The 27,918-nt window shown below is 41.5% G+C and overlaps 1 protein-coding gene across 5 annotated transcripts in view; it reads left to right on the top strand.

The window, feature by feature from the left end:
• Window positions 1–24,544, top strand: part of sptbn2 (spectrin, beta, non-erythrocytic 2) — a 48,662-nt gene extending 24,118 nt beyond the window's left edge. For 2 of the 5 annotated variants that reach the window (XM_030436911.1, XM_030436913.1), the window contains 38 exons: window positions 6,658–6,809; window positions 7,063–7,236; window positions 7,502–7,593; window positions 7,743–7,823; window positions 8,910–9,025; window positions 9,360–9,472; window positions 9,638–9,825; window positions 9,946–10,063; window positions 10,207–10,365; window positions 10,490–10,792; window positions 12,252–12,405; window positions 12,515–12,909; window positions 12,999–13,262; window positions 13,345–13,556; window positions 13,776–13,913; window positions 14,038–14,257; window positions 14,401–14,937; window positions 15,678–15,880; window positions 15,994–16,084; window positions 16,220–16,366; window positions 16,627–16,890; window positions 17,163–17,387; window positions 17,489–17,578; window positions 17,749–18,027; window positions 18,127–18,257; window positions 18,358–18,562; window positions 18,672–19,046; window positions 19,138–19,382; window positions 19,488–19,626; window positions 19,779–19,863; window positions 20,066–20,262; window positions 20,351–20,475; window positions 20,571–20,646; window positions 21,526–21,603; window positions 22,558–22,736; window positions 22,984–23,157; window positions 23,676–23,718; window positions 23,852–24,544. In XM_030436911.1, the coding sequence (XP_030292771.1) occupies window positions 6,658–6,809; window positions 7,063–7,236; window positions 7,502–7,593; window positions 7,743–7,823; window positions 8,910–9,025; window positions 9,360–9,472; window positions 9,638–9,825; window positions 9,946–10,063; window positions 10,207–10,365; window positions 10,490–10,792; window positions 12,252–12,405; window positions 12,515–12,909; window positions 12,999–13,262; window positions 13,345–13,556; window positions 13,776–13,913; window positions 14,038–14,257; window positions 14,401–14,937; window positions 15,678–15,880; window positions 15,994–16,084; window positions 16,220–16,366; window positions 16,627–16,890; window positions 17,163–17,387; window positions 17,489–17,578; window positions 17,749–18,027; window positions 18,127–18,257; window positions 18,358–18,562; window positions 18,672–19,046; window positions 19,138–19,382; window positions 19,488–19,626; window positions 19,779–19,863; window positions 20,066–20,262; window positions 20,351–20,475; window positions 20,571–20,646; window positions 21,526–21,603; window positions 22,558–22,736; window positions 22,984–23,157; window positions 23,676–23,718; window positions 23,852–24,061 (6,977 nt within the window). In that variant the 3' untranslated portion in view covers window positions 24,062–24,544. The remainder of the gene's footprint in view (window positions 1–6,657; window positions 6,810–7,062; window positions 7,237–7,501; window positions 7,594–7,742; window positions 7,824–8,909; window positions 9,026–9,359; window positions 9,473–9,637; window positions 9,826–9,945; window positions 10,064–10,206; window positions 10,366–10,489; window positions 10,793–12,251; window positions 12,406–12,514; window positions 12,910–12,998; window positions 13,263–13,344; window positions 13,557–13,775; window positions 13,914–14,037; window positions 14,258–14,400; window positions 14,938–15,677; window positions 15,881–15,993; window positions 16,085–16,219; window positions 16,367–16,626; window positions 16,891–17,162; window positions 17,388–17,488; window positions 17,579–17,748; window positions 18,028–18,126; window positions 18,258–18,357; window positions 18,563–18,671; window positions 19,047–19,137; window positions 19,383–19,487; window positions 19,627–19,778; window positions 19,864–20,065; window positions 20,263–20,350; window positions 20,476–20,570; window positions 20,647–21,525; window positions 21,604–22,557; window positions 22,737–22,983; window positions 23,158–23,675; window positions 23,719–23,851) is intronic. The other 3 variants (XM_030436914.1, XM_030436915.1, XM_030436912.1) reach the window with 2 other exon arrangements.
• Window positions 24,545–27,918: the final 3,374 nt, after the last annotated feature.

The raw sequence follows: 27,918 nt of genomic DNA, 5'->3' as shown, positions 1-27,918 counted from the left end.
CAGCTCACCATCTGATTTTAGCATTACCTATACAGGTCTCTTTGATGAAATGATTACTTGATTCAGATGCCTAATTACCATGGCAGATGAGAAGATTCTAATGTCCATATGTAGATAATACATACACGACTATCACAGTGTGGTATTCTGTTCACCTACAACCTGACTAAATTGTTCAATGCAAAATGGTATTTAAAGCAGGTTTTACACTCCGTTTAATTTCATTGATGGTCTGAAATTGCAATAAAACAACATTTTGTTGTAAAACACTAACATCTATTGTCATATTTTTGCTTTGTTGTTTTTTTTCCTCCCAGCTTAGTAAGAGCAGGTCTGACTCCCACTGATGAGCTTTCTCTGTACCCTTTGGCACAATACCATAATCTTGTCTGTGTGGGAATGTCCAAGAGAAGGTCATTAAAGCAGATTAAAGCAGACAGATTGATGGAAGAAGTTTACTCATTCTTTCTGAGGACGGGGTGACCAGAGGCACTCATTACGCAAACTCAGGGTGGGTGAAGCACAGGATGTCAAAGTTTACTCGGTCAAGGTCATTTCAACCCAGCAAGAAAATGAACCTGGAATGGCTTGGGAGGAAGGCATGACCTGGGCAGGATGAAACAAGATGCAATTGTTAGCAGCACTTAATGATTACCAGCCTGCGGTGAGGCAAGAACTATTGCTTTTTCTGTGCCAGTCAAGAAACGATCACAAGACACTGGTCCAAGTGTGTTTGAGCGCAAATGCTCAGGGAAATGAATAGTAGACGAAATCTGCAGTATGCATTTGTTGCTATTGTGTGAAGTGCTTACTATGGTAAGCTATTTAAGGATGGAGTCACTCCTTGTCCTCTGTGCTGAAGTGACGCCACTGGGAGCCAAAGTGCAGTGTCATGCAACACAGCGGAGAGGATCAGGATTCATTGAGAGGACATGAGCAGTACAGGGGGGAAAAAACTGGGATTTTTTTCAACTGTCTTTGGAGTCATTGACAGCTGAATATGTGATTAGATGCCTCTTTGGCTAGCTGGCATCTAGAAAAGAGTTAGCTCATAATGCATGTGTTCCATTGGCAGAAGGACATAAAATTGTATTAAACTTTTCACACTGTGTGAAAGCAGGACGCCTCCCACTCAATTACATCATGCTTGCTTTTTTGTGAAAGAGTTAAATTATTGTAAGGTATTTTTGACAGCACAGGGTTTGAATTTATCTGCATATGTTACAAGAATGGCACTGAGTAGAACTAAAACACATTTTTCAAAAATCAAGACTAATATGTCCTTAAACGTAACAGATCTGTTTTTGACTGATCTACGTTTGAAATCTTTGTTTTTATGTTTTCTTTACTTCTTTACTTACGTTTTCTTGAGATCATCTCATCTCTTTTGTAAGGAAATTCCTGGCTATGACAGCACACTTGACAGACGATGTATAAAACATAACACAATTGGAAATACAGAACCAAGCAGCGAAAACCCATAGCAACCCAAAGTGTTTAATTCAGATCTATTTCACTGCATCAATTCAGTAAATCAACTAATTTATTTTACTGAACCTTGATGCAACCATCAACTGTACCTTATTGTATATCAAAGTTCTTTGATCAGTTGACGCTTCATCTTAAACTGCACATACAGAATGTTCTCATGCAACGATACAATGTTGTTTTCTATGAACCTTGGCACACAGATTAAGTGTCCGAGTTATGTACTTGTCTCCATTTTATCTCCAAAAACGATCCAAATCACTTTGAGCAACAAAAACAGGATTATGTCTGGCGGCATATTTGCTCGGATTACCTGCAGATAATCATCGATATCAACGGTTCAAAAGTTTGTTTGGGGGTTAAACAGGAAAAGCAGCAGCAAGCTAAACCCCAGTATCATCAACAGTAGAGAGGGCACTGGCTGAACACTCTACTCCCCCGCCCTGACATGTACTTAAAGCTTACTACCAGAGACAAACATGTTCAAAGTGACTGGACATGCCCAAATATGCATTTGAAACATTTGATGATGCCTGTAATCACTAGTTCTGATCTGACATTAGAAAACAATGGAGAAAAACAGAGCATAACAAATTCTAATCACTTGTTTTTCTAGCTCGCACACAAACAGGTTGACGAAGGGCGGGTAGCGCCTCAGGGAGGTCTTACAAACTTTGAATGCTCTTTTCTATGAAGTTTATGTAAGATTATATTCAATTCTAGTTCCAGATGAAGTTTAAGCCACGTACTATAAAGTACAATTTTAATATTTACCATGCTTTAACTGCAGAAAAAGATATCTCAAAAACAAATGAAATAGATTGAACACACATGACGATATAGTGTACTGTATATCTGCTAGGATTCATATTATTTTCAGAGCAGCCGGTATCTCTTTTTAACTGGATTGCAGGCAAGTATGGAAGGCATTTTTATCGAATCTTGCAGCCCATGACTTTGCACATTGTATTTTAGCGTGGGAGAACTGTTCTTTTGAATTGTCCATGTTACAAGGCCGGTGTGAAAATTCATTTCAGTGGGATTTTTTTTGGCAGAAAAACTCAGATTATGCATGAATTAGTAATACTAGTTATTACCAGGCTAGCTTCCTAAAGCACATATTTTCTCCCTCTTCTCTCTTGTCCTGGGTTGTGTAATTGTGTAACAATGCTGGCAGGCTCTGCAGGTATTTTGCATGACGTGCGACTTCAGACATCTGACGGCAAACAGTAGTTGATCTTTTCTCACCTTCAGCTGTCAGGGTACCCTCATTTCAAAATAAACAAGCTTTTTGATGCAGGCCGTGGCCATTTTTAGTAAGAACTTATAAACCATTTAGGTTTTGATGTACAAACATTACAGTTGATATATCCTCCCATGCAATAACAGCAATGTCCACAAATGTTACATTGTTAGAGAAAACAGCTGCACCAGTTTTGCTCTTATCTAGCATTGCCGCAACTGATGACAGGTTTGTGTTTGCTCGCCATAATGAGCAAGGCCGTCAGAGACTGATGTCTGTGTTTGTCTGTCTGTGTTCTTGTTCAGTAGGCTTGTTATTAGCAGCGAATCACCAGCCATGGAGAAGCATTTCTTCTTTAGGACCACTGCCCCACTGCCTCCTCCTCAGTCCTGGGTGCTGTCACAACATGACCAAGTGTTAGGAGGAGGAATGTAGGCTCCTCCACTCCATCTCACCTGGCACACTAAGAATAGTCTGTTAGAGTGGAGCAGTAGAGATGGCTCTTGTAAGTTATTTCTTGAAAGTTGGAATTAAAATGGCATACAATTTAAGGCCCCGAAATCTGTAACAACCAGCACACCCTATCCCCGTATGCAGAGGACCAAACGAAGGCTTAAGAAGTAAGGCAGGGCTGTTTGACTGATGGTAGCTATTTGAGTGTGATACCTTGGCACTCTTTTGTTTGTCTCATATCCATGAGTTTAGGTAAACAAGGAAAAGGGACACATATCATGGAGACAAGCATGCTGATAGCTGGGATAGCAGAAAAATTCCTGCATCTGCCTCAGCTTCAGCCCTCCAGATATGCCTGTAAATCATGACTATAGTCAGCCCTGTCACTGGCTTTGAATTCACATATTTTCGTAAGGCCAACCATCTTTAAATGTTTTTATAAAGAAAACTTAAATTATAAATCTGTTCTAAATCAGGATATTAGAAACACATATTTGTGGCCTTTTCCAGAAGACATGCTGATTCATGTGTATGTGTACTTTTTCACCTATTACCTGTAATCTCTTGACCACATAGATCTCTTGATCTGCGTTTGACTGCATGGTTACAGTAGTGAGTAACATGTCCATCTCACTGTGCTGCTCCTAGTTCTTTGTCTAAATTGCATGTGCCCTTCCCAAGTGTTGCCAAGCCCCCAAGCAGGATAAGAACTAAGTAGGATAGGGTAAGATATGATAAGTAGATACTTCATAGTTTCACACATTGAACACTTCTTCATTTGGATATGATTTGAACATTTTAATTGCTTTTTCTGTGCTGGCCGGTGCACTTTGACTGCGACTGTTCTTTCCAGAAATTAGCAACTTAAGCGAGTAAGGGCCAAACCACTGGCATTTTACTACTGTGATAGTTTAAAATCCCTGTGGTTTCATTTCAAGGCTGTAAGATGGCCACAAACTCTCAGTAGAGAAAAACATTAGACTTGACAGGTGTGGCTTCCACAGAAATTTGTCTTGTGCCACCCTGATGCTCCTGGCATACTTATGCATCCCTGTGAGTACGTTAATGGCTCATTGATTGAGTAATTTAGAAACCTGTTTGTTAAATATCACTGCTCACTAAAGGTTAAATACTCAGCAGTGTATCTTTTAATACCTGAGTTTCAGTTAGGTAAAATAGAAAGGTCACACCTGTACAGGGTTAAGAATTTTTGTTCTAATGTTTTTTTAGTTTAAAAACATTACTTGTCTCTATATTCTTTTTAAAAAATATATCAGATTGCTTTTAATTTATTGTTAGTGTACATTACCACAAGAAGCTATCTGTATTACTTACTTCCGAAGAGGACCTTAGTATTAAAGTAGAGATATAGAATAAGACCCTTTAGCTGGCAATAGGTCATGTGTAATATTGTGTGGTATATTACTCCATTTTAGAAGGCCTGTACTTGATTTCAAAATCTGTTCTTGTTTTAGCTGACAGTTGGAAGAGTAGTTGATTGCATAACAATGCTGTCTTTGCTGGCCTCAAACTGTTCACCTCACTGCTTGCTCTTTTAGGGGTTGCTCAGTATTCACTTATTGGTAAAATACTAACTAAATACACCGTCGGCTTAGTAATGCTTTTTGAAACACTAACAGCTATATTGTTTTTTTTCTTAAAACAATTTCAATTACTGACAATTCAAACTAATCCTTTTTGGAATATGATCTGAAAATTCTTGTAACATGTCCCGACATTGTGACTTAATCTCATGGATCTTTCAAAATTACTTTATAAATCCCACATTAAATAAACACGTATTCCTCCTCTTACCTGCTGTGCTATCTATCAATCTATCTATCTAGATTGTTTTGGTGTGAGTTGCTTAGTTTTGGAGATAGCTGCAGTAGAGATGTCTGCCATCTCTTAAATATTGTGGAACTAGGTAGCATTTGGCTTGTTGTTCTCAAAGCGCCAAAACACCGAAATGTCTGTTTTCTTATAATCATGACCTGGTTGCTCAAGGTAATCCATAGACATAGCCAGGAGTTTCATGTAGGAACTGCTGTACTGTCATGCAGAGTAAGCATGCTTATTGATTAGAGGCTAGCTAATTAAGATAGCTAACCTTGCAGCTTAATCTAGAAGGGCGCCATTAATGTTTACATCCCATGCTGTCATAAGCATGAGCCTTCTGCTTCTGTCTGTAGAGTGATGCAGTGTTGTTCAGTATAAAGAAAGTATTGAATAGTGTTGCATTCATACGTTAGAGTAGCTTGTAGTTGCCTTTACCTTCCGTGTGAAAAATGTGTGTGTTTTAGAAATACTTATTAAAATTGTGCGGTATTTCAAACAAACCATTCTGTCTTGGCATTTCCTTCAGTAAAACAAGACATTTGGCAACCTTTAAACTGTTGTTGGTGAGCTAATGTTAGTACTACCAACAAACACAGGAGGGTTTCTTTTCAAATTAGTCAATCTTTCACATTAGTTGCATGTCTTCCTACGTAAGATTGTGTTGGGGGAGTACGGGTTCATTTTGTTACATCAAGCTGCTTTGTGTAATGTGGAGGGAAGGTGTAGCATACTGCACTAAAGGGCAGGATACCAGTTGCCATCAAAGATGATTTTTATCATATTGTGTGCAATGAACACTGACAAAACAGATTTAATCAAACTGTGGTTAGTGTGTAAAATAATGAATATGAAAATATGAAAACTCTGCTATTTTGCATTGTTTCAAGACAGACATTTATCTTCCCCACCACATTTTATTTCACGCTGCTGCAAGTAAGCTTTGTTTTGCTTAACTCGTTATAGTAGAGCTGCTCCTATGATGTATTTTCTGTCTGCCTCAGTGTTGTGGGTTAGGTGCTTTGCATTAAGTACAAAGCTAGAATAGCGGTTTCAAAAGGCAGGGAGACCTTGTGTCCTAGAAATGAGGTCACCTTGTTAGGTGGCGGAGCAGGATTAGCTTCTTACTCCCCTGGTCCATATGTCTGAGCTGCTGTTACAGCTTAATTTATTGTGATTCTTTTTTTAGTCCTGCTCCAATAAAGAAACCGCAAAAATGCTAACTAAATGACATTGCCTGTATGTTCAAATTTGCATTGTCACTACCTCTTTTAAAGTCGCATCATTTGGCTAATTGGCAATGCACACATGAGCAGAGCCATTGGTAAACTTCACGCTGAAGAGTGAAAACCTCTCACTAAGCTGTCAATACAGTGATCCTCAAGATTTAATGGCATAGCTTATCTGTGAAATGAACTGCTCAGGACCTTGGATTATGTCCTTCTGATTTACTGTCTGCTCTGAGGAGTGATCAGAGTTGATGACAACAATGGAGTGTGTTTAATAGAGGAAAACTGATTCCTTGTAAATATTTACATCCCTGACAGTAATGCTGTTGAACCCAGTTACATCTCAGTATGTGAAGTTGATTGTATTCTGTGTAATGTGACTTCAGCCCCTTTCTCTCCTTGTTGCAGATGAGCGTGAAGCAGTACAGAAAAAGACCTTCACCAAATGGGTAAACTCTCATTTAGGCAGAGTGACCTGTCGCATCGGTGACTTATATACTGACCTGCGTGATGGCCGCATGCTTATCCGTCTTCTGGAAGTGCTCTCAGGAGAACAGCTGGTAAGTATCACATGGAAACAACCCCTCCCTTCCTTAACCCTGACCTAGACCCCCACTGCATGACCCCCACCCTACTGCACAAGTCAGGAGGAAGGAGAAATCATGTGCTTCATTTTTTCTTTCTTTTACCAGTATGATGTACTTCTCCTTCTGCCTCTACTTGTTTTTCTCTTTTTAAATTCCTGCCATTGGTTCCACCTCATGTGTTTTGTTATCACATGGGTGTTGACCATTTTTCCTCTGCTCCCCGCAGCCAAAGCCCACCAAAGGCCGCATGCGTATCCACTGCCTGGAGAATGTTGATAAAGCCCTGCAGTTTCTAAAAGAGCAAAAAGTCCATCTAGAAAATATGGGCTCACATGACATTGTGGATGGGAATCACCGTCTCACCCTGGGTCTAATCTGGACCATCATCCTTCGCTTCCAGGTAACATCCAGAGGAGCTTTGTGGTGCTCTGCCAATTTCCCTTTTAGCGCAGATGCCACATTTCTTACCATCTTTTAAATTCATCCCGGAAAATCTCACAGAAAGCTTCATGGACTCACTAGAAATTTTAACCCTTCCTGAAATGCGGTATAATGTGTATAAAAGATATGAGATTACAGTAATGATATTGCAAGATCTAATCATCAAAGAATTGTGTAAAATTATCTTGGCACAGTTAAAACTGAGAAAAATGTTCTGCTGACAGATCCAGGACATCAGTGTGGAGACGGAGGATAACAAGGAGAAAAAATCAGCTAAAGATGCTCTACTGCTTTGGTGCCAAATGAAAACTGCTGGGTGAGAAAGGAGTGGGGGAGAACACGAACTATTAATATGTTGAAGATATGTTTCTCCTGTTATGCTATTCCTGGATTTACTGAAGCACTTACTAATGAATTTTGCTTTGTTGAGTTAATGATTAATGACTTCTGATCTGGCCTCTGCAGATACCCCAATGTCAACATCCACAACTTCACAACCAGCTGGAGAGATGGTCTGGCGTTCAATGCCATCGTGCACAAACACAGGTCATTGACTTCCTCCTGTACTTGATGTTACCTACTACAATTAAACTGCCCCCTGCTAGGCATATGCTTGGCTATAATTAACAGGCCCTTTCTTGTCAGTGAGGATTTTCCCATTCAACAAATCAAAAAGGTGTCCAGTATGTGTGTTTTTATCTTTCCTTGCCTACTTGTCGCAGCGCCATCAACACTTCTCAGGGGTGTTTTCATCCCCCTTTTCTATTTAGGTCTCCTCCTACTCCTCCCATCCTTCAAACAGTCTGCAGTATGGCTAAAAGGATGAAAATAAAATAGGGAGAAAGATGACCTAGATCACAGAAATAATAACCCACTTATTTTTTATGAAGAGCCATGCTTGGCAACTCACTTGCACACCCTGCTGGTATTAGTATCATCAGTACCTTGTGTTCAAATGAATCTGTGATCTTAAAGCCAACGGTGGGAGCTAAACTCATAAGTTAAATAGAACTTATGAGTGTTGTTCTTATCATGAAATGCCAAATTGATCCCTGACACATGAATGCTAACACTGCTTTCATTGGAGTTACTGAACCATGGGATATTTATGTGAACCATGACACTGCCTTTTATATGAGTAGGTCCCTATTCAAATACCACAGCAGGCAATTAGAATATGCATACAAAAAATACCCACGTTGCCTTATTCCTATTTTTTCAGAATGTCAGTTCATGCTTATTGCTCATTAAAGTTTTAATATCTGTAAGCCCCCCCCCCCCCCAGCAAAAAAAACAAAAACAATTTTGCACAGCTCTAATGCCCTAAGTAAGCTCAAAATTAAAACAAGGTTCAGGCAAGAATAAGCAATAATTGGCAGAAGCAGCTTGCCTCATTCATTAATTAACAGCCTGTTTGCATACAGATGGCTTTACCTAAACCCAATGGATTATTTAATGTAGCCTGGTCTTTAAATAGAGACATATATTTTAGTGGACTGCAAATATTTTTTCTATACAACACAAGAGGGTGATGCTGAATGCCAGCGTGAATTATACTGCCATTTGCTTGCACCCTGTTATCCTCTGCTGTCTGTTCCTATTAAAACCATAATTGTCCCCTGGCCTCTGCAGACCCGACGTGATTGAGTTCGACAACCTGAAGAGGTCCAATGCTCACTACAACCTCCAGAATGCTTTCAATGTGGCTGAAAAGGAACTGGGGCTTACCAAGCTGCTGGACCCAGAAGGTGAGTGGTTAAAAGTCACACGGAGGGCCTGACACTATCCAACAAGGCACTAAGCCAGTGCCTCTCGTCCCAAACAGATTGATGGGTGTTAGAGAATGGAGGATTAATGGAATTAATTGAAGCTTAGACAAGGCTACATCACATGTTAGCTACACTGAAACCACAAAAAGCATGTTTAAAAGATGGTGACATTCACTGATTAAATTCCTCATTCAGGCTGTTTTGAAAGCCAAAGTGTGCGCATGCAGAAGTTTATGTTTAGTAGATTTTTTTTTTTTTTTTAAAGGCGTGAAAAAGGTCAGGTTCAGATGGATTATGTTGTCTTATTTTCCAGATGTAAATGTTGACCAGCCTGATGAGAAGTCCATCATTACCTATGTGGCGACCTACTACCATTACTTCTCCAAGATGAAAGCCCTGGCAGTGGAGGGCAAACGAATTGGCAAGGTTAGCTTTGTGTGTGTGTGTGTGTGTGTGTGTGTGTGTGTGTGTGTGTGTGTGTGTGTGTGTGTGTGTGTGTGTGTGTGTGTGTGTGTGTGTTCATGTGGGAGGAACACCTGTACATACAGTGTTTTCCCACTAGTTTCATTCACAGAAATCTCTTGGTTGCAGGTACTCGACTATGCTATTGAGGCTGACCAGCTGATAGAGAAATATGAGACACTGGCCTCAGAGCTGCTGCAGTGGATTGAGCAGACCATAGTGACCCTCAATGATCGGCAGCTAGCCAACTCACTGAGTGGTGTGCAGAACCAGCTCCAGGCTTTCAACTCCTACAGGACTGTGGAGAAACCCCCAAAGTAAGCATCAGAAAGCTGGGTTAAAATAACCAAGTGAATGAACCAGTGCTTGATAAACCCTATGATCTCATGTGTGTCCCTGTACAGTAAGTTAACCAGAGGTGGTGTCTGTTTCCACAGATTTACAGAGAAAGGAAATCTGGAGGTTCTTCTCTTCACTATCCAGAGCAAGATGCGAGCAAACAATCAGAAAGTCTACATGCCAAGAGAGGGCAAACTCATCTCTGACATCAATAAGGTACTAGTCACTCTAGAAAGGTTTCAATCTAGAAACATTAGTTTAAATGTATTCTTAGAACCCAAGATTATTATCAACTGTAAGTTAAATGAGTTTCACAAAATGACCATGACTATTTTCCTGTGTTTTCATTTTGGTTTCAGGCCTGGGAGCGCCTGGAAAAGGCAGAGCATGAACGTGAGCTGGCACTAAGAAATGAGTTGATCCGCCAGGAGAAGCTGGAGATGCTTGCTGCACGTTTCGATCGCAAAGCTGCCATGAGGGAGACGTGGCTGAGTGAGAACCAGAGGCTTGTGTCTCAGGTGATAAAAGAAATTGGATTTATAAAAAAAAAAATAAAAAAAGTGTGGCTATAGGTGCATTCTTACTTCTCACTTGAATACACTGAATAGTTTGTGTTATAAGCTAATTTTCATATGTTATTAGGACAACTTTGGAACTGACTTGGGAGCAGTGGAAGCTGCCACACGTAAACACGAGGCCATTGAGACAGACATTGGGGCATATTGGGAGCGTGTGGCTGCTGTGGAGGCTGTTGCCAAGGAGCTGGAAGCAGAGAGTTACCATGATGTGCGGCGAGTAATCGCAAGAAGGGATAATGTGCTTCGACTCTGGGAATACTTGAAAGAGCTCCTGGCTGCACGCAGAGAGCGGCTGAATTCCCATCGTGACCTACAGAGACTGTTCCAGGAGATGCGCTACATTATGGACTGGATGGGAGACATGAAGGTACTGGGCCACACATGCTTACACCATTCTAAGAGAGCTAAATGATTGTTAACTTCCTGCTTTGCATTCCTACATCCTGTTGGCTTTGTTTTTAATCAACAAAAAGGAATGTCCTAATCCTCTCAATTACGTTAGTTGATGTTCACATATGTTCTCAGCAGCTTTAGTGTCTGCGCTAATCAGAGGACCATTAACAGTAGTAATTAGCTTTTTACATGCCGCGCCTTAGCTGTGTTGCCTGTCATTACTGGTTTGATCACGGTTGGCTTAGGTAGACTTCAGCATGTGCTTTTCTCCTTTGATGGTTAAATCTGTTGACTCAATTCCCACATGTTGTGATATTAAATTATTTAATTCTGCCAGTCTCAAAATGCTGCTATTGCAAAATGAAATTGCGTGATGGTTATAAGCACAACATTTTACATTTTAACTAAAAGTAAAGTGGGCTAATATCCTGGCAACTGCCTTCAAATTGTTAAAGAAACAGTCTGTAACATTATTGACCGTACTTTGACGGTGCACAAAATAATGGTTCTAGACTTTTAGGTACTTAAGGTTACCAGTTGTCATAATAGGTCTTTAATTTACTGTTAGGTTTCACCAAGTAATTGACTTTATAGGTGTCCCAAAATATTCAGCTCCTACTTGATTGTGGTTTTAATTATTAATTGTTTTTAACATCTGTCTATAGCTTGTCTGTTTGGAAAATTGGCATGCATGTTGCCGCAGATCAAATGTTATGACTGCACAGCACTACCTTGAGTGCTTTGGCCTTATCAGCCACCCACCACCTTAAAACAAACATAGCACCATTTGCTGCCTTTGAGCTTTGACCCATTTCAAATCGAGCATTTGACGCTTTCTTTATATTTTTCAATTGGGAAAGAGAGTATAAAATGGAGAGGACTACTGAGAAGGCGATATGATTTGTTTGTCAGAGGTGAAGTTGATAAAGACATCGATCCATTTCTTCTCTAATTTTCATTGGTAACTGGAATCACGCTGTTATTGTCTCTGTGATTCAGTTACCTGTTAGAATATAATTAGAATGCTTGTCTAAAGTTTTTTATTGTTTTGCTTTTTAAATCTTTTTTATAGTAACACAGTGTCCTGTAGTCATTTAATGGCTTTCTGCTCTAGTGACTCAGATAAGAGGAATTTTCTCTGTTGGCATTCAAGTAAGGCTTCAGTTCCCTATGTTCAGGTTAATGATCGGAAGCTACAGCTGGTTGAAATTCTGTTGTCCGCTATTATTTTTGTTTTTTTGGTCATTAAAATTGTAAAGTGCAAGGCATAGCTCATACAATGGTTATGTCCCAGAATTTATAAATATATGAATAAATGGCCACCCTTCACTCATCCTGTGGGTGGACACAATACCCAGACTTTGGGTTTAAACATGGTGGTTTATTTTTAAGATGAAGTAACTAAATATTCTACTGGATTGTGTCTGTTTCAGGGTCGTCTGCAGTCTCAGGATAGTGGCAAACATTTGCATGATGTGTTGGACCTGCTGCAGAAACACACTCTGGTAGAAGCCGACATTTCAGCTCAGGCAGAGAGGATCAAGGGAGTGCAGGGAGCTGCACAGCGCTTCACTTCCTACGAACAGGGTGCGTCTTCAAACATGTTCTCATACATTTTCTCTACAGACTGTACAGCTTAAGTCTGAGCCATTTGTGTAAAATATCTAAGTGCAATGTATTCTTTCCTAATTAACAGCCTATAAACCTTGTGAGCCGGGACTAGTTAGTGAGAAGGTTGACCTGCTGGGTCAAGCCTACGATGAACTTGGTCAGCTTGCTGGGAATCGCAGAGAGCGTCTAGAGGACTCGCGCCGCCTGTGGCAGTTCATGTGGGACCTCGGAGAAGAAGCAGCCTGGATCAGAGAGCAGGAGCAGATCCTGGCCAGTGGAGACTGTGGCCGGGACCTCACTTCTGCCCTTCACCTGCTCAGCAAACACGAGGCTTTCAGGGATGAAATGGCAGCTCGCTATGGCCCTTTGAGTAACAGCATCGCTGCCGGAGAAACTTTGATTCAAGAGGGACACTTTGGCGCCCCGGAGGTCACAGAGAGGATTCAAGACATCCGTGCACAGTGGACACATCTGGAGGAGGTGGGTGGTGATCACAGTTCTTCGTAATTGTGTTTGCAGGGAATATAGATATTTTCTTTAAATATTTATCTTGTTCTATCTGCTCCCAGACCACAAAACTCAGAGAGCAGAGTCTTAAGGAATCAGTGGCCCTGCACCAGTTTCAAACAGATGCCAGTGACATGGAGGCATGGATCATGGAGACACTTAGACAGGTGTCCAGTCCGGAGGTGGGTCACGATGAGTTCTCCACCCAGACTCTAGCTCGCAAGCAGAGGGAGATTGAGGAGGAGATCCAGAGCCACCACCCCCTCATCGACTCCCTCCATGAGCAGGCCCAAGCACTACCACAGGCCTATGTAAACTTCCCTGAGGTATGTATGCTTTGTTGTTCATACTTCTTCAATGATGACATGCTGTTTGTGGGACTAAATTATTGTTTATTGCTGACTGCAGGTGGACGGTCGCTTACCTGCTATTGAGCAGCGCTATGAAGAACTGGAATCTCTTTCGGCAAATCGACGCCAAGCTCTGGAAGGTGCCCTGGCCCTGTACCGTATGTTTAGCGAAGCTGATGCCTGTAAGCTTTGGGTGGAGGAAAAGGAACAATGGTTAGATGGCATGGAGATCCCTACGAAGCTGGAAGACTTGGAGGTGGTGCAGCAGAGGTTAGTCTGGGCATTAGGGAAGGGAAGAATGTAAATAAAAAGGATGGCAAAATTGTTCACTCAGAACCTACTGTAGTTAAAGATATTCCAAAGAAATATACAAAATGGTGCTGCTTTCTCTTGCATACAGCTTTATTAACTATGAATCTATCTTGCCTGGATTAGATGACACTTTTCAGAATGAGTGAATTGATGCTGGTCTATTATTTATGGCTACAGATTTGAGACACTGGAACCTGAGATGAACAACCTGGGCACTCGTGTCACTGATGTGAACCAGGTGGCTGAGCAGCTGCTTAGCTCCGACAGCTGTGACAAAGACCAGATCCACCAGACACGAGACAAACTGAACGACAGGTCAGAGCTAATATATAAGAACTAATAAAACACACTACTTGATACAGAAATACAGTATTCTAGTACTAAATGAGCACTGCGGTTAGCATTTATTGTAAATTATTGCATTTGGTGTGGTCCCTAGATGGAAAGAGTTCGAGCAACTGGCCGGTCAAAAGAAGCAAGGCTTGGAGTCGGCCCTTAACATCCAGAACTACCACTTGGAGTGTAATGAGATCCAAAGTTGGATGAAGGAAAAGACCAAGGTGATTGAGTCCACTCAGGGCCTGGGCAATGACCTGGCTGGAGTGATGGCACTGCAACGCAAGCTGACTGGCATGGAGAGGGACCTGGAGGCAATTCAGGTATTGAGATTTTACATGGTGACAGATGGGAACAGACTGTACATTAAATAATGGGAAATTACTATTATTATTGTTATTTGGGCCTTCACGATGAGGTATCTTGTCATCACTTCTGCGTTTAAATAATTTTAATATCTCTGTAGGGCAAACTCGATGACCTGAAAAACGAGGCACAAAAGCTGGCCAAAGAACATCCAGATCAGGCTGGAGAGATCCATGGACGTCTTGGAGAGATTCAGGAAGTGTGGGAGGAGTTGAACGCCACCATGAAGCGACGTGAGGAGTCATTGGGCGAAGCCAGCAAGCTGCAGGGCTTCCTCAGGGATCTGGATGACTTCCAGTCCTGGCTGTCCCGAACCCAGACAGCAGTAGCCTCAGAGGACATTCCTACCTCTCTGCCTGAGGCTGAGAGTTTGCTCGCCCAGCACGAGAGTATTAAGAATGAGGTGGATAACTATAAGGAGGACTATGAGAAGATGCGGGCTGTCGGTGAGGAAGTGACCCAAGGTCAGACAGATGCCCAGTACATGTTCTTGGCCCAGAGGCTCCAGGCACTGGATACGGGTTGGCATGAGCTGCGTCGCATGTGGGAAAACCGCCACAGTCTTCTGGCACAAGCTTTTGACTTCCAGACATTCTTGAGAGATGCAAAGCAGGCAGAGGCTTTCCTCAACAGCCAGGTTAGTAATACACTCTGAACTTCAGCCTGTGCCAGTGAACCATGACCTCATTGAGACAACAATTATATATCAATGGCAGAATTACTGGCAGAGTCTACAGTCCAGCAGTCAATGCCAAATTCAAAGCCAAATAACTGTGTGTACCTGAAATACTATATAATGCTGTATAATTTAGGTGGAAGATTAGGTATTTAGGCAGAGTTAAGGTAACTATGAGTTGGTCTGGTGAGAAATCTGAATTAAATTTAGATTACTATCCATTTTCCCTTTTGCCTATTCCATTGTTCTCTACCTGACCAAAATGTGCTTAATTACATTCATGTTTATAATCTGAATTTTTTATTTCAGATATTTTGTAATTTTGGTGATCTGAAATATGTTGACCCTATGTTAGATTTGATTATGGTTGTGTGGCTGTTTTAGACAAACATTGGTGCTCAGTTATATGTCTATACACACCTCGCTCTAAAATCAGATCAACTGGGAGGAGATAAGTAAGCTGCTACTGCTGCTATACTAGGTCAATTTTAATGCCCTATAATCCTGAGGCCTATTGTCATAGTTCTTGGTGGCTCAAAAATAAATGTAAAGGCTAATAAATTCCATCCACATGTAAGGACTGTGTAGGAAGTGTAGGAATTTACAGACAGAAATAAAGGTCAACAGAAATCATTGGAATGTTGTATTTGCCTGAAAGAAATGTTTAACGAAATTTGTGACATTCCCCTCCCTCTGTGTAGGAGTATGTGCTGTCTCACATAGAAATGCCCACCAGTCTTCAGGGAGCAGAGGAGGCCATTAAGAAGCATGAGGATTTCCTCACCACCACAGAGGCCAGTGAGGAGAAGATAACTGGTGTGGTCGAGGCTGGACGGCGCCTCATTAATGACTGTAATGCGAACTCTGACAAGATCCAGGAAAAAGTTGATTCCATCCAGGAAAGGTTAGAGCTTTAAAAGTGAAAGATTTTGGGAAAGACCCATTTAATGTAAGTTTTTCTTTTTAATTTGATGTTTGAAGAGGTGTTCATTTAGCTTTCTCCTTCATTTTCTCCAGACATCTCAAGAATAAGGAGGCTGCTAATGAATTGCTGACAAAGCTTAAGGATAACCGTGAACTTCAGCACTTCCTCCAAGACGGACAGGAGGTAAAACATGATTTTGAATAAAATAAAAGCATGCGATAAAAAGTAAGGATGCTTAAAGATAAATATGTTTAAGTCGCACAGTATTGTGAGTATGTCTTATAATGCTTTTTCCATAATGCTTTCTCTTATCCGTAGCTCACATTGTGGATCAATGAGAAGATGCTGACAGCACAGGACATGTCTTATGATGAGGCCAGAAATCTTCACAGCAAGTGGCAGAAACATCAAGCCTTCATGGCAGAGCTGGCCTCCAACAAAGACTGGCTGGACAAAATTGATAAGGTGCGGCCATTTTTATATTGCTGATGACCCCCCTTTTTTTTCTATTTTTTTTAGAAACCAACATTATTAATCTGTACTTGTACATCCGTCTACCTGCCTGGTGATGAGATTTGTAATGGCTAGACTGATCAATAAGCATAGATAGAATTTCATTAGTTCATTTTTCTTCACACTGGGGACAACCTCTCAGCACTGACATTGCCATTGCAGCTAAATTAACATAACTTCAAAACTTTTTCCTTATTTGCTGTCGCCAATAGGAAGGTCAGGCCCTGGTGGCAGAGAAGCCAGAGCTGAAACCTATTGTTCAGCAGACCCTGGAGGACCTGCAGCGTCAATGGGAAGAGCTGGAGGGCACCACCCAGACCAAAGCCCAGTGCTTGTTCGATGCTAACCGAGCAGAGCTTTTCACACAGAGCTGCTCCGCTCTCGATGTCTGGTTGAAAAACCTTGAGGGTCAGCTGCATAGCGACGACTATGGCAAAGATTTGACCAGTGTCAATATCCTGCTCAAGAAGCATCAGGTAGACCACTGTCAAGAAATAGTGTTTAATTGAGCTTTGATATAATATGCTAAAAAAAAAAAAAAAGAATCTTGATTTAATAAAGGTAAGAACTCTGATTTAAACATACTGAAAAGTTACATAAAGACTTTGATCTGCACTTAATTTTGAGAATATTTCATAAATCCTATAGATCCTAAGCTGAGTACATGTGGTGGAACTGGCCAAATCTATCTATGAATTGCTAAATGTAATGTCTTCATGTCTTATTTATTTGTACTGTCTCTGTATAGATGCTTGAGAGCCAGATGGAGGTCAGAGAGAAGGAGGTACAGTCGCTCCAGTCTCAGGCTCTGGCCCTGACCCAGGAGGATGCTGGACTCGCTGAGGTCGATGGTCAGCAAAGGCGCGTCACTGACAACTTCTCCAACCTTCAGGAACCTCTCAAACTGAGGAGACAGCAACTGCTGGCCTCCAAAGAAGCACATCAGTTCAACAGAGATCTGGAGGATGAAATTGTGAGTCAGATTACCTGACTGACTGCTGATCATTAATTGTTAGTGTTAGATGCTGTTTTGCCTGATGCTCATGTTTTAGTCGTCTTCTGTTTTTCTCTCAGCTCTGGGTGAAGGAGAGGATGCCCCTGGCGGACTCCACAGACCATGGAAAAGACCTGCCCACCGTACAGCTGCTAATCAAGAAGAACCAGGTACAGTGAAATAAAAAAAATTTAACATGCAGTGCAGAAATGATTAATTGCTAGTACTTTGTTTTAATGTAATGCAGGGTAATTAAAGGAAGATAAAAGTGACTTACACTCATTAAATTATTATCACCTTCACTGAGTATGGACCAAATTCAAATCCCTTTCTGAACCAGACATTGCAGAAGGAGATCCAGGGCCACCAGCCTCGCATCGATGATATCCATAGACGAGGCAAAACCCAGAGCCAGGTAGATGGTGAGAGACAGTCTGTCCTAGAGGAGCGCCTTGTTGAGCTGCGGGACCTCTGGGATCAGTTGATTGCTGAGACAGACAAGCGTCACGCCCGTCTGATAGAAGCCAACCGCGCCCAGCAGTTCTATGCTGATGCAGCAGAGGCTGAGGCCTGGATGGGAGAACAAGAGCTGCACATGATGTCAGAGGAAAAAGCCAAGGTAAGATGAGATGAAATCAAACATAGAATAGCTCTTAGTGCAACTCTCTCAGAATCATCAGTATTGAGAAAACCTTATAATTTCCTGTTTGTCTCCCAGGACGAGCAAAGCGCACTTGTAATGGTCAAGAAGCACCAGACTCTAGAACAGGCACTTGAGGACTACGCTCAAACCATTCACCAGTTGGCTAACAGCAGCCGCCTTATGGTCACCAGTGAACACCCAGAAAGGTGAGAGCGCACAAAAAGCTCTAAATGTTGAAGTGTCAGCCTTGAAACATGGCTTGTTATGAACAATCCTGATCTGTCGTACTCATTTTTATGTAAACAGTGAGAGAATCAACCTACGGCAAGCCCAAGTTGACAAACTATATGCAGGGTTGAAAGACCTCGCTGAGGAGCGTCGTGGGCGGCTTCAGGAGAGGCTGCGGCTGACCCAGCTGAAGCGGGAGGTGGATGACCTGGAACAGTGGATCGCTGAGAGGGAGGTGGTTGCTGGCTCCCATGAACTAGGACAGGACTATGAACATGTCACAGTGAGTTTTTTTTTTTCCTCAGTCACATGCTTTGGAGACACTGAGGCTCAGGGAATTTTAGCTGAATTAATTGTTTTCCACTTCTGCCCTGATTTCTTTCTTTCAACAGATGCTGAGGGACAAGTTCCGGGAATTTGCTCGTGACACCAGCAATATCGGCCAAGAGCGTGTCGATGGTGTAAATGGGCAGGCAGATGACCTGATTGAGTCGGGTCATCCAGAGAACGCCAGTGTGGCTGAGTGGAAGGATGGGTTGAACGAGGCTTGGGCTGATCTGCTGGAACTGATTGACACACGCACACAGATGTTGGCAGCATCCTATGAGCTGCACCGCTTCCATCAGGATGCCATGGAGGTGCTCGGACGTGTTAAGGAGAAGAGGGAAGGGCTGCCTTCTGACCTTGGCCGTGACCTGAACACTGTTCAGCATCTACACAGACAGCACAACACTTTTGAAAATGACATCCAGGCCCTCAGTGGACAGGTCAGCTGTCTGTTAATACAAATTCCTCCTGTTACACACCAAGAGAGCCAGATGAAAACTGAATGTCCTTTCTTACTCTTTGACCTCCTAGGTGAACCAGGTGCAAGATGACGCAGCGCGACTGCAGAAGGCCTACGCCGGGGAGAAAGCTGATGACATTCACAGAAGCGAACATGCTGTTTCTTCTGCTTGGGAGGGCCTGCTCGAGGCTGGTCAGGCCCGCAGGCTCCTCCTGCTGGACACCGTGGAGAAGTTCCGCTTCTTCAACATGGTGCGAGACCTCATGCTCTGGATGGACGGTGTGAACCTGCAGATTGACGCACATGACAGCCCTAGGTAGATCTCATTTTATGCTTGATGCTTGTTCCAGTTACTGTAATGAATGCTGTTATAATTTGTATTCAAGTATTTAATCTCAGCTCTTTCTCCTTTCTGTTCTAGGGATGTTTCTTCTGCAGGGTTGGTCATTGCCAATCATCAGGACATCAAGTCAGAGATTGAGACGAGGGCAGACAGCTTTACTGCCTGTATCGAGATGGGAAACGCTCTCATCAACAATAATCACTATGCATCTGACGAGGTAATGCGCAATATGTCACTCTCACTGTTATCTGCAGTTGCATCAATGCGTAATTGTAAGAAACAGCTCTGAGTATACAGGCTGATTGTGGCTTATCATTCAATGTAAGTCTTTTCATGCGTGTACATTACTGAATGTTCCTTGTTTCACAGATCAGAGAGAAACTGGCTCAACTCCAGGAAAAGAGAGATAGGATCAACAAAAAGTGGCAAGACAAGATGGACCACTTACAAATTGGTATGGGTGCTGAACATGTCATATGTTATATTCAGTCAAATAGTACCATGTGTGCCTGTACATTGGTGTGGACATGTTGTTACAGGTTAAAAGATAGTAGATAGATATTTCCAGTTTGAAGGCCTATTAGATGCAAAGTTTTTCCTCTGTCAACTCTTAATGTATTCCTCTCTCTTCTGCGCTGTTCCTCTCTGCATCTCAGTGCTGGAGGTGCTGCAGTTTGGACGTGATGCCTACGTTGCAGAGTCTTGGTTAGCGGGGCAAGAACCTTTGGTGCGAGCGGCAGAGCTGGGTGCAAATGTGGATGAGGTAGAGAGCCTTATTAAGCGTCATGAAGCCTTTGAGAAACTTGCTGCATCCTGGGAAGAACGCTTTGTGCTTCTGGAGAAACTCACTACAGTAAGTGAAGAGTTAAAGCACAAAATTATGTATGTACTTTAGAAGGTTTCAGTTTTCGATGGCATTACTGAGTTGCCATTTGTTTTAGCTTGAGGAGCATGAGATGCAGAGGAGGCGAGAAGAAGAGGAGAGAGCACGACGACCCCCTACACCACCCCCGGCAGAAGTGGCACAGTCTGAGACAGAAAGTCATGTACATGATTCTGCAGCCAGGTAAACCACCGTGGGTAGAACAGTGTTGGTGTATTAGTATCAACAGATAATGGTTTCACATAATTTCACATGCTTTCTCTTGCTCTCAAACGCAGAACGAGTCTGGACCAGACCACGCTCAATCAGTCGGTGTCAGTGAATGGAGTACACAGCGATAATGACACATCGCAGGTGAGACATGTTTCATTAGATGCAAGGGCTTTAAATGTATTTCAGTGTTTGTGCTCTGTGACGCAACAGAGTCATTCTTACCAGGTTTTCACTGTCAGTCTTTTATTGTAAGGCTCTAGCACGGAATGTTCTCTAATGTCTTTTCAATGTTGTCTTCCCTTATACAATATTATGACATGGATTTAAGAAATAACATTCATACTTCCTCTCAGTTTGTGTTTTTAAAACTTTAATAGAGAAAGACAGATCAAGCAAACCATGAATTTCATGAAAATATACAAAAGTAATCCAAACCTGTCATACATATGACAAATACACACTGTATGTGAGTGTATGTCCCTGTCTCTGTGTGTTCTATTCCAATCCACAGTGTTGTTTTCTGTACATATTCACTTTTCATATAATGACATTGATTGCTATTATGCTAATGAAAGAAGTATCTTTTTTTTAACAAGAGTATGTATAAATGTAGATTAATAATGAAATGTTAATTCAAGTAAAATACCTAGAAACAATATGCAATAAATGTTTTGCAAATAGGTTTTTTAATGATACTTAAAAAAAAGCACCCATAATAGTGTGGAAGCAGTGAAAAGAATCAGTATCACCCGAGGTCTGCAGAGGAAGGAACTCACCCACCATCTGAGGAACCTTGTTTCAGTTGGATATTCACGTAAACTACCCTACATGTTACACAATCCCAATATAAATCCTGATAAAAAGATAGATGGTAGATAAGAAGCAAATGGTGGCTTTCTTGTGTTCCAGAGGAGATAATGGCAGTTTACACTGAAAAAAGTTATAGGTGTGTAACCTATTTTCTAACTTTTGCGTTTCTGCCAAGGATCTCTTAACAATTTGTTATTGCGTTTTTACCAGCAGTCATTATCGCTATCGTTGTCATCGGGAAAGAAATCAGAGCCTAAGCGTGTGTGTAAGCCAAAGCAGACGGAGCGTGTGAGTACCAAGCCATTGGTCAGCTTTGTAGCTTCCCCACCCCGCCCCCGTCACAGCCTCCTCCGCTCAGCTCCTGGTCAACTGCAGCGCCTCACTTCTTCTCTCGAGAAGCCACCGCTCTGTGTCACAGATTCAAACCATTGCTTTATTTATTCATGCACCATAAATGAGTCCCACTGCTTTTCAAAAGCATGATGCAGATTCATGAAAGGGTTGCTTTCATGGATCAGTCTGCTGTTGTATTTGTGCTCGTATTGACCAGGACAGGAGTGACTGTAAATGTGGTGATAATTGTAGCTGTTGAAAGCCAGTTTATATGTAGTTTGTTTTAGTCTTCTATTTATATGTGTACACCTCCTGGAATGTGTGTGTCACTTAACTCAACAGCTCTTTGTTGAAAAAAAGGCTTGATGAGGGGGAAAGAAACAGACACGTGTATCCAAGGCCAATAATTGAGTTGAACACTACTCTAGTGTGTTCATGTACTTTTTTTTCTGTGTTTGTGTTGTAATGTAGATTATGATTTATTCATTCATGCTTGCTCAGTAAGTAACTGAGCATGAAGATTATGACAATAGTAATTCTATTCCAAATGTATATTCCAATTGTAATATCAGACTCCCTTATTCTATTCTTAAACATGTAGACATTTTAAAAATCCTTGTTTAGCATGCATGTTTTCCATCTAGATGGTTATTTCAATCATAAGCCTTACCCATGTGAATGACGGTTATCGTCCTGTTTAATATGAGTGTACTGTGTGATTACGTATGTTGGACCTTCTGAACCCACGCTATGCTGTTATCTCAGGTAATCATATAGTGCCGTCAAAGCAAGCAAACTCATGGCTTTTTATGTATGGCTGTGAATGGCTGCTCTGACGCTCACTGCGTTCATCCAGCCATGTGTTTTTCTTCCTTCTAATCGCCATCCGTGTTCTGGTTTAAACCACAGGGCTCAGAGTCGGAGTCTGTGAACGGGCCAGGTAGGGACAGTGGGCTGGCATCGTCTCGCCTCGAGCCGTCTGCCACGTTACCGAGCAGGGGCGGAGCAGAGTCCGAACCAGAAACCATGGAGGGGCTGCTTTGTCGAAAGCAGGAGATGGAGTCCCACAGCAAAAAGGCAGCTACCAGGTGAGTGTTGTCAAGAGGTCATAATAGATCATCATTGATTGCCTCTATCTGCCTGCCTCTGAGGTAAAGATATGATGTAACTTTCTACCTTATTTTATCATAATTTTAAGAATCTGTTATCTTTTTAAAGTGTTGTTGTGCTGTGACACTACATTGCTAAAGTATAAATATTAAAAAAATGTATGTACTTTTTTGTTTTTTGACTGCAACACATGCTGTTCCTGACACCATTTCTCTGCTCCTGTAGGTCCTGGCAGAACGTGTACTGTGTCTTAAGAAAAGGAAGTCTTGGTTTCTATAAAGACAACAAGAGCGCGAGCAACGGCATTCCATACCACGGAGAGGTACCCATCAGCCTCGGAGAGGCCGTGTGTGAGGTAGCCTCCGACTATAAGAAGAGGAAACACGTATTCAAGCTCAGGTGAGAGGAGACTTTGCAATGAAAAACCCATTGACAGCAAAAGATTATTGGCATGGCAGCACCCCAAGAGTGAAGTCAAAACAGCTTGATCGCCCCTTTGGTAGCTGGCTGCAGTGAAGGTCATAAAGCCTGCTCCATTCATGTTGGGAATAATTTGGTGGTGTCATGTTCAAGTGTTCCTTTTTCTGATAAGACTGGATAATTAGATATTTGAAGTTATAAAAATGGGATTAAACATCATGATTGACAACTGAGCACTGCTTGTCATTGACCAGGTGGGTGTATGTGCAGGACCTCCAACCCTGATCTTTACTGTGCAGACTCCAAATGACATCACCAGCGCAATATGGGAGTGCTGCTATTCAGGATAATTTGGCTTCATGTTTGTGCAGTGGGAGGGAGTGGAGACTAGTCATCTGTCTTTATATACGTCAATGAAAAAACCTCAGATAGATGGATTTATTAGACTTTATAGTTGATCCCTGACTAATGGTTTACCTTCTCAACTCTGTCTCTAGGCTAGGGGATGGAAAAGAGTACCTGTTCCAAGCAAAGGATGAGGTGAGATGTACAAGGCAGAATAACTCTACTAGTATAGATGAAATACAAATAATGTTTGTGTAGAAAACAAAGTTGGTGTGCTGTGACTCAGCCTGAATAGTAGAGAATAATCAAATGTTTTGACTCTCTAAAGGCGGAAATGAGCTCCTGGATCCGCTCCATCCTCAGTTCCATTCCAACAGGAGAAGAGTCGCCCGGAGGTCCGCGGGCGCTCAGCCGTGCCATGACGATGCCTCCCATCTCCCCCAGCTCAGGTGATGCCGGAGGCGTTACCATGCGCAACAAAGATGGGAAAGAGAAGGATCGCGAGAAGAGGTTCAGCTTCTTTGGCAAGAAAAAATAGAACACTTGTAAAACCATCAATGGAAGCTACATTTGTCAAAATTTCAACAAACTGAAGCAGAAAGGCAGGAAGGAAAGTACAAACAGGTCACAAAAACACACTGCTCTCAGCGCAGGCCCCCAAGGAATCTGTCGACAGCTGCTGTACGTGGCTTACAGAGAACTTTGTTTCTTTTCTTTCTCTTTGATTCTCTCCCTCGCCAGTTTTTATCCGTCTTTTACTTTTACCCAATCCATATTTCACATTAAGCTGCACCAAACAATGAAAGCCCTCATCCAACTTCAGGTAATTTCAGCCAACCAGCAGAGCTTATTAGTCAGTAGCAGGTGTTGTTGGCATTAGCAGGGATCCAGGCCGAGTTCAGTTCCAGTCCACAAAAGCGGCTCTCTCCCTCAGCATGAATCTTTTCTCTTCAGTGAGTCTTGACTAGCTGAGCCGTTTTGACGCTGCGTTACTAATAAAACGATGGATGGTGGCTTTCCACTGTTGTGCACTCTGGTTTTATTTCCTCGCTTTGGAGCGCTCTCTCTTTGGGAAGGATCACATCAGTCTCTTTTTCTGTTCTTGGTATTGATGTTATTAACCTGACCGATATAATTGCTGTTATTATTATTATTATTATTATTATTATTATTACTATTATTATTATTATTATTATTATTATTATTATTATCATTATTATTATTTATCTTTTGCTATTGCTGGTTTGAGAAAACAAACTAATTAATTTGACAGTAGATAATCTTGATTCATGTTGTGGAGAGAAACAAATTTGGTTAAACTAGTGGAGAATGTCGGGCTTGCCCTTGTATGTATTATTTTTTTAATTTTTTTTTTTAGGAATGACAGTTTATGAGGTGTTTTGAGAAAAAATAAAGCTCATTTAAATTTTAGCAGCGTGCAGTAAGTGATCACAAGTTTCATTGGGAAAATTATATATATATATTTAATAAGTGGTTTTATTTTTTATTTTATCTCTAATTTTGCCTGTATTTGATTATTTCTTTTGAGTGATCTTTTCTGCTTCATTTTCGACTTTCTTTTTTTTTTCTGTACAAAGCAGAGAAGATTAGTTTTCTAGTGTGTGTGCGTGGGTGTGTATGCGTGTGTGTGAGTTGTGGTGCCGTGGATTTTTGCACGTTTATGTTATTCCTGATCAGACGTGGCCAGATGAATGCTGCTTTTCAGTCCGCAAAATGTAGACGAGAACCAGACGCAAAATAATCTTACTGGAATGATTTCGTAAAAAACGAGCTTTTTCCCCTTTTGCTTCTTTCGGTTTTTATTCCGTGTTAGCTTGACATTACCGATGGCGTTCCTCAAGGCGGTTTCATTATTTCTGTTTTAGTCTTCTAATATCTATTTCCGTTCTCTCTCTCTATCTGCTGGTGTGAAGGCATGGGGGCAGTTTGTAGATACAAATAGCTGAAGCACATTTTCTGTGGCAGACAGCAGGAAAATGCAAGCAGGACAGACGGACAGCTGAAAGGTCTCATTACAGGTGAAGTGAGGGGTGTGGAAGTGAGATTTGGGAATGCAGCGAAGAAAGCGTCTTTACAGAGAGAGGTGTACTGAGCCTTACTTGAACCCACTACAGATACACTGAACCCCTTTATACAAAAACCACCCTCCATTCGAACAGTCGTAACGGAATCTTTCTTAGTACGAAGACGCGTATTAAAAATGTGCCCTGTGGCAATGATCTAATGTATGTCAGTGGATTATATATGCAGGTATATGAAGTAACAGTAACCATATAAAGCTAAATCCTAAATTGTCTCTTTAGACGACGTTTGCGCTCTCGCGAATGTGGCATGACTTCATGTAGGTTTATACTTGTGTGTGTCTCGTTGTTGCCATCTATTCTCTTGTGTCGTGTACTCTGAAAACATGAGCTCACTTCATATCAGGGTTTGAGAGCAATTAATTATATGTGATTGGCATTTACCTTCATCGAAAACAAGATAACGGCATTTTCCAGTTTATTGTGAGATTGTAGGCAGTAGTGCAACTTTATATAAATATCTCCGGATGTTAAATCCACGTCTTAATTTGCCTTTTTCAAACTGCCAAAATGAAACAGGAAGCTACTGGATAACAATTCTGAATTCAAGAGTTTCATGGATTTTCTTACAAAGTAGGTTGCAAGTGATTATTTGTGATTTATTACGTCTTGAAAGTAACTCTTCAAAGCTGGGAATTGCCTGGATGCCATGCCGTAGAGGGCTGATTAGACCGCAGGAATGTCGCGCCAAACTGTTGTGACGACACAAACAGCTGCATTTGGTTGTAGTTTAATCTGGGTTGGCCTTATTTTCCAGTCCAAAATGAATGTGGGGCCGGTGGTCTGTTGCTCAAATCGAAGACCCTCGAGGTCAGAGAAGAGAAATGTGTGAACGCCCTGGGGTTCAGTCGACAGCACCTGGTACAAACTTGATCAAACTGGCTGCCTTGTCTCTGCCAGCGGGACTCTGATGAAGCTCCTAGTTTAAGCAGCCTTAAATGAAGAGCAAAGCTAATGAGGTCATTGCATACATAAGTGAGCCGACGCAGTAATCGTACATCGTGCACAATCTCGAATGGAGGAGTCATTCTTCCCCCCTCCCCCCGGTGGACGAGCTGTTTTTAGTGACCAATTGCTACCTTTTTTTTCTCTGCTCTGTACATCAGAGGCAGCATCCAGTTGATGTTAAGGAGTTCCAAGTTTAAAAGGTCACACAGTGTATTTTCTTATCAGCTCATTTGAATGTGAATGATTCAAAAATTAGTTTGGCCAAATTGGTCATGTGAAGCAAAAACATATTTCTCATACTTGACATATATACTGTACACGAGCTCTCTCTCTTTCACACACACACACTCACACATCGACACCGTACTGTATATTTAATGCAGAATGACCCTGGCGATCCAGTCTTGTGGGAATGGTCCTCAGCTGGCTGTGATTCGATGTTGCATCCTTTTAAAAAAAAAAATAAATAAATAGTAATAATAACATTGTGCTTACTGGTGAGTTTTGACCAGGACATGGGAAGTATGTATTATTGATGTCAAAGAGGTGGGTTTTTTGGTTATGAGAGTACTTGAAACAATGGGAGTACTTAATGAAGAAAAAAACAACAACTTTTACTTGTTAAGTATTAGATATGAGTGAATACAGACTGGTGACAATTTGAGCTTCCTTTTTTAGAAGAAGGCAGGATATTTGCTGTCTAGTTGGGAGCTTGTATTTTTTCATCCAGTGGTCTGTCTCGCAGCATTTGATAAGCCTGTCCACCTACCTTCATTTCTCATTACTTTTGACGAATGTCTGTTCCTTCCTCTGTAATTCAGAGTTGTTAATACCACTACTATTATTAATTGCTATTACTACATTATTGCTACTGTTGTTACTATTACTACTACTGTTACTAATGCAACTTATTGCAAAAGTTATAACTGCTGTCCATTTTCAGGTACGTGTCTGTAATACCAGACCCCTTCCACACGATGTCAGTGTGCTGTGGAGCATTTTCATTACAAATCGAAAAGATGATGTTTGTTGACTTGTGTATCTACATCTAATATTAGGAATAATAAAACATGGTTTAATCAAAAACGTGATATTGTTGCTGTGTTGTTGGTTTTTTTATGATAATAAAAAAGCTAGCCATTGCTTCAGCTTTATTTCTATGAGGTACACGAGAGAGAACGAGAAAGATATTCGACAAACCCATAAAATGCTGATTTTTGTCCATCACTCAACTGGTTCAGTTATGTATCTAAATATACGTCGTGGTCAAAAACCTTAAAGGCCCCCTTTGAAGTTTTCAAAACATGTACCATTTCTCCCCAAAATGAATTGTGTGTGTCCTTGA

Source organism: Sparus aurata, chromosome 13 (assembly GCF_900880675.1).
Source record: "Sparus aurata chromosome 13, fSpaAur1.1, whole genome shotgun sequence".
Lineage (NCBI taxonomy): Eukaryota > Metazoa > Chordata > Actinopteri > Spariformes > Sparidae > Sparus > Sparus aurata.
This window is presented reverse-complemented; position numbering and strand designations above follow the sequence as displayed.